This window comes from Rhipicephalus sanguineus, chromosome 1 (assembly GCF_013339695.2).
Source record: "Rhipicephalus sanguineus isolate Rsan-2018 chromosome 1, BIME_Rsan_1.4, whole genome shotgun sequence".
NCBI classification, from domain to species: Eukaryota; Metazoa; Arthropoda; class Arachnida; order Ixodida; family Ixodidae; genus Rhipicephalus; species Rhipicephalus sanguineus.
This window is the reverse complement of record NC_051176.1, coordinates 260246229-260258234: the sequence shown is the minus strand read 5'-3', so window position 1 is coordinate 260258234 and position 12006 is coordinate 260246229. Positions and strand designations below refer to the sequence as shown.

Here is a 12006-nt window from a genome sequence, read left to right as displayed (position 1 = left end):
GTGAACTCTGTTTTCTTCTGCTAGCACGCCCATTATCTTAGCTAAAACTTCATTAATAAGCACCGGTAGGCCACAAGACCAATCTCACTCATGCTGGTAAATGCCCATAATGCATTTACATCAAAATACTGAAAGGTTCACTTTAGAAGTAATGGTGAATAACTTCTTTAGACTTCCACATAGCCACTGATCACAAACTGTACCAAATAACATAAGCAGCTGTGTTCACACATACTGCAAACTGGCATTTTCACTTGCGTTTGTTTGCAGAAACTGCACTTCCAAAGCATTTTTTTAAGGCAGCGTCTCCTGCGCCGCGCGGCGCAGCAGCCAGCCCCACACAGAAGTGGCTCCTGCGCCGCACGGAAGTGACGTCACTTTAAAAATTATTACTTAAAGCTATTTGAATGTATAAACTATTATTGTATAATACGTTAAATTTACAAAAATATTACTAAACAGGTGTTTCACGAGTCAATTAGCCTATATTTGTTAATTAAGCACATATCACAAGCATTTTAAATACAGGGGGCGCCATGGGCGCTGCGGCTGCGAAAGGTAGTGGCAGAGATGGTAGCTGCGATGTGTGGTGGTGGTAACAACCTTATTGAAAACTCCGGCAAATTCGTGGCCTGGGCCTAGGTTGCCCCCAAGGAGGACCGAAGACCCTGTATCGTTGCCTGAAGGGATTACTGGATGCCCAGTTGATCCTGGAGGTTGGAGCTAGCGCGGCCGTCCACCGCGCCGCAGCTTCATCCGAGTGTGTGCACCATAAAGTTTCTCAGTGTGAAGTGTGGATTATTGTTGTTGGACGTACTGCATTTTCTAGATTGCAATGCCAAGCGTGTTGTTGTGGAAGGTGAAAGTGTCCTTGCCGCCGAGTTTTGCTTGTCGCGAAGGGCAAGGTCGACGATGAAATAAATGCTTTTGCACAGTTCGCGTGTGAATGTCCGGACGCACATGCATGAAACCCCACTGCGTCTGCGAAGTGTACTTACGAAGCCTGTGATCTCCGAAGGCCAAAGCTACTGCATTGCAGGCTGTTTTGCTAAGTGAGAAAACGTACGGCCGTTCTCATCCGTTGCTACGGAAATGCTCCCGTGCTGTCACAGGCCGTGCGTGTTATTCAGCAAGGCAGACAAGCTGTTTTGTAGGTAGATGGGCTAATGCAGTTGGCACTTGCCCTTGGGTATCGTTTATCAAGTGCTAATCGCCTATAGCATTACTTTGGCACGTCAGTATTTTGAAGCGGCCTGCCGGTTACCTTGTCAGGTGGTGACGGTATGTTGAGCGACATAAAAAAAGTTTCCTGTTGCATATTCGGCGTGGCAACGTTGCAGTCCGCCTTTTTGTCATCAAAACTTTGATAAACCGTGGAAATCAACATTCCTGATGCGTGTGCCGGAGAAACTGATGCAGCCAGCTGCATTTGAACTTTTCGTGTCCTCCTGCGTCTCGCCGATTAAGAGAATTAATTCGCAAAACACTATCATAATAAATATAGCCAATTCTGCGAGGGTCATCATCAAAGGGCCCGTGGACAGGACCACCAGCAGCAAGTCAGGCTGACGGGAGGCCGATGAGAAGGCGCAAATGTAAAAACAATAGTAGCGCGACCAAAAAAGTAAATAAAACAAACTGCGAAGGGGCTCGAACCAGCGACCTTACCCGTCCTTTATGCGCTGCGCTAGCTAACTACGCCACAGCTGCCGATCAGTTCGGAGGGTTTAACAAGCCGGTTTTGTATTGTAGTCACGCTGGACGTAACTAACATTTTTCATTTTTACGTCTGGACGTAACTTTCACAGCTTCTATTGTTACGTCTAGACGTAACGCTAGACACTCCCGACTATTCAAACCATATACTATTATTCAAACGAAGCGCCGAACCGGAAAAGTGCATGACGTCACATCCGTGCGGCGCAGCAGCTGTTTCTGTGTGGGGGTGGCTCGTGCGCCGCGCGGCGCAGCAGTCTCTGCCTTTTTTTAAATCATGCCAAACGGTGCTCTATATTACTACTTTAAATTTTAACCACAAGCCTACAGCTGCTCGCTGCAATTAGAGGATTCCATTGTACTCAGATGGAAACAGTACCAGGGACACTCATACCTTCTCTTTTACGCATCACCATGGATTCCCGTGACTGCACCACATAGCCTTTGTTCTGGCTACCACAAACAGAGCTTTTCTTAACACGAGTGCATGGTTTTCAATGTTTTTCTGCGTGCAACCATGCAACACCGCTAGCCGACTAATGTTGTATGCAGTGGCTGGGACTGCACGCAGTTTACTCTCAGTTTAGAAGTGTGCTTGTCGTGATTCGCACTTCTCCTGTGCCCACAAATGATGATCATGACATGAAAAACCTATCAGAAGAGAAGTTTATCAGGCCCCTTACTGACAAACATTTCACGAAACATGACAGACAGAAGGAAATAAGTGTTAATTTCAAGGGCTCGCTTTCTTTGTTATACACAACATTAAAGAGAACTAACAGACAATAATGCCAAGGAAAGTATAGGGGATGTTTTCAGTAATAAATGTAAGGTAACTGTGAAGAAAGAAAAGTGGACGAAAAGATAGCTTGCCGCGGGCAGGGACCGAACCTGCGACCTTCGAATAACGCGTCCGATGCTCTACCAACTGAGCTACCGCGGCGGCCATCCCCCCGTCCACTTTATAGGGTAAATGTGTGCATTTAAACGTGGGAGCGTCAGTCAGCGCCGCCAGTAGCCATGACGGCGAGTGTGGCACACTCTTTTTCTGCCTGTTGGCGTCACGTAGCACGTGAACTTATTACGAGCTGGCAGCTGACCAATAATTAACACTTATTTCCTGCAGCTGACCTTGAAATTAACACTTATTTCCTTCATTCATAGCGAGGGTCTCGTTCTGGCAGACTTGATGCTTTCAGGTAGTATGCGAGGGATTATTGGTCAGCTGCCAGCTCGTAATAAGTTCACGTGCTACGTGACGCCAACAGGCAGAAAAAGAGTGTGCCACACTCGCCGTCATGGCTACTGGCGGCGCTGACTGACGCTCCCACGTTTAAATGCACACATTTACCCTATAAAGTGGACGGGGGGATGGCCGCCGCGGTAGCTCAGTTGGTAGAGCATCGGACGCGTTATTCGAAGGTCGCAGGTTCGGTCCCTGCCCGCGGCAAGCTATCTTTTCGTCCACTTTTCTTTCTTCACAATTACCTTACATTTATTACTGAAAACATCCCCTATACTTTCCTTGGCATTATTGTCTGTTAGTTCTCTTTAATGTTGTGTATGACAGACAGAGCAGCACACGCACAAGAAAAAACTGCTCTGAAAGCAGCTGTGCCACAAAGTACTTTGTGTACAGAAGCAGCAAACATTCAAATGTTGCAATACTAGAATTATGTAGTTATCTCATGCCTGTATTATATAAACATCGGTTGCATCACTGAAAACCATCTTGTGTGACCATGTCATTAAACTACCATTTTACATCTTAACTAGCTTGCAGAACAAGCCTGTGAGTAGCGAAGGCCACACATCTCTCTGAATAGTGGAACATTCTTGCTTTAACACATATGCACACACACCGATAATAATTGTTGGGGTTTGTTGTGTTATTCCACCTAAGATAGAACATGTGTTAGTTGTGCTCCGACGTCACTCTATGCTTTGCATGTCGTACCTAAGATAAGATGCATGTATAAGTGGCTGGCTCTCTGATGTCACTGTTCAGTTCTCTGTTAGCTTATAAGACTGCCACGTGTGTGCATTGTGGGTCATTCCATTGTGTTGCAAGTTGCAATAAACGTGTGTGTTGGCTAGTAGGCTCCCGAGTCATGAAGATATTACAGGGTTTAACGTCCCAAAACCACAATATGATTATGAGGGACGCTGTAGTGGAGGGCTCTGGAAATTTTGACCACCAGGGGTTCTTTAACGTGCACCTAAATCTAAGTACACTGGCCTCAAGCATTTTCGCCTTCATCGAAAATGCGACCGCTGCGGCTGCGATTTGATCCCACAACCTTCGGGTCAGCAGTAGAGCACCATAGCCACTAGACCACCGTGGCGGGGTGCACACACACCAAGTGCTCCAGCTTGTATATGGACTAAACTTTGAAAAAGGATTGAAGTGCATTTGTAATATTTTATTGATATTCAATAAGTCAGTGGCAATCATAGAACTCATTAACTACTGTCCTAATTAAAAAAAACATCAATTATGTTGTGAACAGATACAACAAACAATTGTAAGGAAGAGAATGTGTACAACACATTTGTGCTAACACCTGTGGCTGCTCTTTATTTTTCCACCCTAATAGGAGAGAAAAAAAAATGATGGAGGCCTCACCTCAACATAATCCTTTGCATGGCCCCAATCCCGCTTTGAGTCTAGGTTGCCTAACTCAAAGCATTCCAACTGGTCCAAATGAATCTTTGCAACAGATCTACTGATTTTTCTTGTGACAAATGTCTCACCTATAAAGTAAGGCACACACATGTCAACGGTTACCACAGTTAAACATCCATAATCTAGACAGAAAGCTTACCTCTCCTGGGACTCTCATGATTGAAGAGTATGCCATTTACAGCAAACATGTTGTAGGCTTCCCTGTAGTTAACAACAATCCAATATCCGTACAGTTTTGCAACACCTTAGCAAAGGGGGAAAAAAATATTACAGAAAGATTAGCCCTGATTTTCAACTCTCTATATGAAACTGTACTGAGTAGATCAGAAAAATCCAAGGCATGCTTGTTTTCACAGATGGTATTTATGAAAACCTATACAAAAGAAAATAATTAACCAAGAAAAGCCAACTGATTTAGCTGACTTACCATATGGTGACCTAGGATAAAATGGAGTAGTCTCCTTTTGTGGTATCTCTTGAACTTTTCCATATAGCTCACTAGTTGAAGCCTGGTAGAACTTCACCTTGTGTTCCAAACCACACACCCTGATTGCTTCCAAGATACGCAGGGTGCCGATTGCATCCACATTGGCCGTGTACTCACTCAAGTCGAAAGAGACCTAAGAAAAAAGCCACACAACACATTTTTCCTGAATGGCAAGAGGTTGCAGCTCTCGAATACATAAACAGAATGAGACAAGGTACTCACTTTTACATGACTCTGGGCACCTAAGTTGTATATTTCTGTGGGATTTGTCTGCCTAATAAGCTTCACTAAACACAGGCTGTCCGTTAGGTCACCATAGTGGAGTTGCATGGCTAGAAAGACAGAAGCAAAGCCAAAATAAATTCTCAGTGCCATACTTCACAGTTTAAGGAATAGGGAAGTGAAGTCGAGATGTAGTCCGATATAGATAGAATAGCTCCAGCTGTTGATTCATATTCTACTTAAGGAACTATTATGAATTCTCAAATATTCGTATTTGATTATACATGAGGAATAACAACACAGTGTCGAGGGAGAAAAACCAATGAAAATGATAAGTGTTCTGGATGAATCTGCAACAAGAGAGCTGGTTGGAACCAGTACATAAGTAAGATAGGCAGATAATATCTGCTAAATGACTTGCAGTCTCAATTTACAAAATGTAATTCTGCATTAGCGTCATTCTTGTACGTCTTTTTTATTTTTTTAAAGAATTTATAGTGCAGTAATACAGGGTCTGTCTATAAAGTAGTGAGACTGGGTGTGGTAAGAAAATTGTTGATTCGATTGGTACATATTATTAAAATTCTTCAAGATAGTTTTCTTGGGCATTGATACGACAATTGCAATGAAATTCCGTTGCTGCAAAAGCTCCGTGAAAGTCAGAGAATGTAACAGCGCATTGGATGGCAGGAACACCGTTGAAACTTATTTTGCTGGCTTCTCTTGAGCATTGGGAACAGGAAGATGTCTTCCAGGCTCCCATCACGGCTGCATCAGGGTCGCATCAGCCCTGATGCAGCCGTTAAGACTTTTTCCTGTTCCAAACGCTCAAGGGAAGCCAGAAATGTCACCGTTTCAACATTGTTCCCGCCATCCAACGGGTTGTCACAGAGTCTCTGAAAGAGGTCACGGCAGCTGTTTTTCAGGGAGCTTTTGCAGTGCGGGAATTGTATTGTAAGCAGCGTATCGACGCGCAGGTAAACTATTTTGAAGAATTTAAGGGCACAGGGGAAACGTGCAGCACCTACAGGTGGCGCAACAGTCCACCGCACCACTGTGCCGCCAGCGCCACGAGTAGCCACTTGCAGCCACTTCATTTTCAACGGCGTGCCACAAACAGTCGTCTCTCCGTCTGCTACACCCGCATTGCATGCAAGTGCATTCGTGCGAAGGTGACATATTTGATAAAATGGCTAGGCTTTCAGAAACTTGGCAGTGCAGGATTCTTTTAGTGCCTCAGATGAACAGAAAGGACAAATTATACGGAATCAATCATGTTTTCGATATGACAGCAAGCACGGACGTGCGACGGAGTGTTTTGAAAGGGTGATTCATGCGGCCGGCCAGCGCAAACCTCGAAGCATAGGTCGTCACCATCGATTTCGATGTTTATATGCATTCTTTCTTGTCATTTTGCCTGCTTATTGTTGAGTAAACGATGACGTTTGTGTCTTACGCGTGTTAGACAAACCCGTGCAATGGGCGCAAGTAAAATGTACGATCACCGAACTGCACGTGTTGCATTTAGTAATGCGTGGCAGTTCCGCGAAGTTTTCTGTGCTGTAGTTCAGCTTCATTCGTAGGCATTGCTCGGCCTGCATGAGTCATTGAGTAACTTTGTCACGTGCTAGCCTTGCGTGTGATATCTTAGCTGTCATGTAGCGCAATAGAACAGCGTGGCGTGGCTTTGTCTCCACGCACAAGGGCAACGGCAGTACAAGGGGAATCAATTTTAAAATTCTCTCGGCCCGCGACGTATTTTTCCAGGCACGAGAGGCTTCTTCCTAACTGTTCCTGCTTATGAACTGCGCGGTCTGCGAACTGCGCTGCTAGACTAACTGCGCTACGGTAGAAAAACAGCAGCAGCGTACGAAGGAAAATTGCTGGATCTGTCTATGGCTTTCCCCCAACAAAATGTAGACTGTAGACTAGAGATCACATTGCCAGCTGCCACTCTGTTCCGTCAGCAGTATAAAAATATCGGTTAACTTGCGTGGAGTGTAAATTCACAGCGAACTAACTACATGCACTTCATAAACGTGCATGCAAGATCACTTGCTTTACACGGTGTACACTACATTCCCGCCTGTTTCTGAAGCATGGTCACGGCGGAAAACTGAAGTTTATTCCAGGTGTGTAGTTCTTATAGTTATTGGCACAGTTTACGACACCCCAATTTATACGTGACATTGCCAAGCACCGCTAACAACCTGACACGGCTACGCTCATGGGTCGGCTGCTGCGCGGAGCATGCCAGTAGCTTTCGTTCACTCCCGCACCGCGGCGCCACGAGCTAAGTTCACATTTCCTATACCTCCCATGTACCTTGAGGCTTCTTTAAGACCCATTTTTTCTGAAACTACTATGCGTAAAGCGTTCGGGTTTGTTTTATTTTATTTGTCTGCGTGTCTTTTTGCAATGGAGCTAGAATTACAATTATATATAAAGTGTTGACATTTTTACAATTTTTTTAGCAAAGCAAGTAATTTTTGTACTTATTTTGTAAATAAATTTAATTAATAGCAACCTGCCATGTAGTCATCACACGAATCAGCTTTTTGCTTCTTTTCTTGTATTCTTGGTTTCCCGACTTGTTTTGTCAATCTTCTGCCTCTCTATTGGGCAAATACTGTTGATGACTGTCGATCTCACCCAACCATATCACAGTGTTGCGCCTCAGTGATATACCAAACAGCCTTGAGAACGTTTACTCGGGCCATGCAGACCTTTCTGAAAGCTAGAACGGTTTAAAGGTGGCAGTTCTGAGGGTCTTCATTGCAAGGAACACGATCCACTGTGTGCTCTATGATAATATAATAATAATATCTGGGGTTTAACGTCCCAAAACCATGATATGATTATGAGAGGCGCCGTAGCGGAGGGCTCCGGAAATTTCGACCACCCGGGGTTCTTTATTGTGCACCTAAATCTAGGTACACGGGCCTCAAACATTTTCGCCTCCATCGAAAATGCAGCCACCGCGGCTAGGATTCGATCCCGCGACCTTTGGGTCAGCAGTCGAGCACCATAACCACTAGACCACCGTGGCAGGGCTGTGTGCTCTACGAGTGCCACAGTTCCTCCACATTCTGTGCAGACGCAGTTACTGGTACTCACAGTTTGTAGAAGCTCCACATCAATCAAAGCATAGCCATTGTCACTACAGGTAACATTTTGTCCTCGCGGCGATGCGGAAAGAGGAGAAAGCTTACTTGCTGAAGTGCTAGCATGAGTGCTCCTGGTCTCGTTTTTGTTAGTAGCCGAAGCGTATAGATTTCCAGTTATACAGCGCTTTCTAAACAGTTTCTTTGATTTGTCAACATGAGAATATCTTTTTCCGCCACAACAAAATCAACAAAGGCACAACTAAATTCAAAATAAATGTCCAGAACAGCATCTGCATGTGCGTCTCACACACACAAGGCAAGTAAGTGGACTCTGTAAATGCCTCGTGTTAAAAAAACTGTGCTATGTGCCTTTAAGTAGCCCGAATACTTTAATAACCTGCTAAGCTCAGAGAATCTACCAGTTTCAACTTCTTTAACATTCACTTGAGACAGAAAGCTCAGGCTGTGCACGGTCTGAGAAAAGGGGACTTGACTGTTCGTCAGTTGGTCTTGAAAACCTGGTCCTTTTGGCTCGATCAAACGCGCGAAGATGTGTGGGGCACTGGATATTGTTAAGGAAGGCCTTATTCCAAACACGCAAAAAACCAAATTTCGATTTTTTTTTTAAATTTTACCCTACCATGTCCTTAAACTATATGTACAGATTGGATCAATAAATTTTTGTACCACACCCAGTCTCATTATTTTATGTATAGACCCTGTATAACGCCTCTTAAACAAGTACACCTGGCATAGGTCTGGCAACATGTTGTTGCCTTGTTTAATTGCTGTCATCATCATGATACAGCAGGTAACAGAAAGGGGGAATTTCATTCACAAGCCAACTTAACCTCCAGTCGTGTACTGTACATGAAGTCTGTAACGCCAAACTGTTCAAAAAGCTAGAATCATATGGTGCTGTTGGAAATGCACTTCAATTCATCCAGAGCTATTTCCACGCATGTAGACAGCAGGTAGTAATAAACAAATACTGCTCTGCCTTCACTGATATCATATGTGGGGTACCACAAGGATCTGTTCTGGATCCCATTCTCTTTTCCTTATAAGTGAATGAACTACCACGCACTTCAAAGCTTACAAAAGTTAACATATGCTGATGACACAGTGCCACTTTACTCAGGTGATTCACTTTTGTCATTACAAGAAGTTATATCCAGTGAAATGGCAATAATAAATAAATGGTTTACAGAAAACAGGCTAGTCATATTGTATTTTTGGACGCACTTGAAAAACAACAACTAGCCTAAGAAACAGAACTCCTGAGACTAGTCATAAATACTGAGAAAATTATATACGTCGTATTTCACTCAAGCAGGAAAACACTTAGGAGTTTTTTCTGACCACCACTTGCATTGGAGACCAAATAGACTGTGTGCCCTCTACACCCCCTTTCTTGCCCATATTTCCCCACCCCAGTGCTGGGTAGCAAACCAGATGCTAATATCTGGTTAACCTCCCGGCCTTCCTTTTTTCATCTCTCTCTCTCTCTCTAGCTTTTAACTGTTATGGACTGGTCTGTCCCCGGCAATATTTTCCTCAGTCTTTACTCCATTGAATATAATTTTCTCTCTTTCATACACATCTCGGTTATAGCTGTGCAGTATGGGGCCTAACATACAAAACGTAAAGGGGCCCTGCAACACTTTTTCAGCATGGTAAAAAAATGCTGCCGATTTTGTTGAGCTAATGGCGCCAAAATACGATAAATACACTTTGAAATCTGCGACGTCACACGGGAGATTTTGGCGCAAACTTTAAAAATGAAACCTTGAACTTGATTTTCTCCCTTATTAATAAACCTATGATGGGGAAATTAACGATGTTATAGTTCTCAGAGCACAATTTATCGATCTAAACAGATTCATTGTTTCTCTTTAGTGTCCCTTTAACCTTGCTTGCAAATGCTATTTCTTGTCTTGTGAATTTTAACACCTTTTTCTTCATAGACAAACTTGCACATAATAATAATAATAATAATAATAATAATAATAATAATAATAATAATAATAATAATAATAATAATAATAATAATCGTTGGGGTTTAACGTCCCCAAACCACGATTTGATTATGAGTGATGGGCCGCAGTGAAGGGCTCCGGAAATTTTGACAATCTGGTGTTCTTTAATGTGCACCTAAATCTAAGTACACGGGCCTCAAGCATTTTCGCGTTCATTGAAAATGCGGCCGCCGAAGCTGGGATTTGATCCCACGACCTCAGCACTCGAGCACCATAACCACTAGACTACCGTGGCGGGTTAAAAATCTTGTACATCATTAAAACTTGCATATGTATAAAACTCATAGTATAGTATCTGGGGTTTAACGTCCCAAAACCTATGTATAAAACTTATCCTTCCATGACCAATCATGTGCGTTGCTAACATTTATGTACTTTCTAAAGTACGTAGGCTATTGGTCCAAGTGTTTTGTACACATTCTTTGTAATTACGCCTCAATAAAACATTTTGATTTGATTTGATTATGATACATAAGCCTCATTTTTTAGAGAAATGAATTCTGCATAAATTTTACACTTTATTAGGAAATAAGAAAATACATACAGTAGACTCATGTTAAACGGGATCTGAAGAAACCAAGAAACGAATTGTACCACAGGTAGGAACACCCCAAACAATTATTATTCCTCACAAAAGAATGTTATCTGAAAAACAAGTGGGACAACACCTGTCCCACAGACCACTTGAGGCCATGAGCCAAGGTGGGACACACGCTGTCCCTCTGTCCATATAGGGCTTCAGCTTGTCAGTGTGTGACATGATTATAGCTGCACATGAAGGGACTGAAAGCATGCAACACAAAGAGGCACTTGCCAGGCTTTACAAATAAGCTTTGTGCGTTTTTCCTCCGAAGTTTTCGAGCGCCATCAGCACCTTTCGCACGTAGTCGTGACGCATGCGGTGAACTCCTTGCCCTCATGCAACATGCTCGTGCAATGTAACTCTTGCAACACGCTCTGGCAAATTGTTTGTCTTTCAGCATAAAATATGAATGAGAATAGTTAAATTGAAGAGTAGCCTCTTTTAACCCTTTGGTGGACACAATGAGGCCACACATGCTATCATGCTAAAAACATTTCTCGTGAGGTATTGATCACTTCTTGTTGCCGAGAAAACCAATCCGAAAGTTGAGAAGTGTTTTGCAAAGAAAAGAGGCACCCATACGTCCCGCTGTCCACTTAGGCCACTTTGATCAAGTGGCACTCATATGGCCCTCTGTCCGTTTGGGACAGTTTACATTTTCTTGTGAAATGGTGCGAAGCAATTCGCACGTAGCGGAACGTTACATGCAATGCACATGCACTTCGTGCGGACTTCTTTTTCTGCTGGTTGAGCACCAGCGGCACTGCCGTCGCATGCCAGTCAAGTTCGGGTTGCAAGTGTTTCCAGAGAACTGATGCTCGTTCAAAACACCAGTCATTGCGTCATCATTATTGTTAGAGTTCTCTGGAAAGCTCCAGAATAGCTCAAGTGCTTCCTAAGCCGTGAGATGCCTCTTCTCATCTTGAGGAAAAAGAAATTGGGGCAGCTATGCAGTAGTGGTGCGAAGACTGAGGAAGCAGCGGAGCTGGTGGCGTTGCCCTCCTCCTTTCCCTAACTTTCCATTCCCACCCTTGCTATACTATACTATAGAAGGCTATACTATGCTTTACCCTTTCACTTCCTCCTCACTCTCGCTTTCCTTCCGCACCCCTTGCTATGCTATACTATACACGACTATGCTTACTCTCTCTTTTCTGTGTCAGTTT

At 43.6% G+C, this 12006-nt stretch overlaps 1 protein-coding gene across 1 annotated transcript in view; it reads right to left on the bottom strand.

Annotated features, from left to right (window-relative positions):
* The window catches only part of LOC119378830 (GDP-mannose 4,6 dehydratase), a 49067-nt gene that overhangs the window by 21009 nt on the left and 16052 nt on the right, over positions 1 to 12006 (bottom strand). The window contains exons 4-7 of the mRNA XM_037647852.2: positions 5112 to 5221; positions 4830 to 5022; positions 4542 to 4646; positions 4343 to 4470 (exon numbers count right to left, since the gene is read on the bottom strand). Of these exons, the coding sequence (XP_037503780.1) occupies positions 4343 to 4470; positions 4542 to 4646; positions 4830 to 5022; positions 5112 to 5221 (536 nt within the window). The remainder of the gene's footprint in view (positions 1 to 4342; positions 4471 to 4541; positions 4647 to 4829; positions 5023 to 5111; positions 5222 to 12006) is intronic.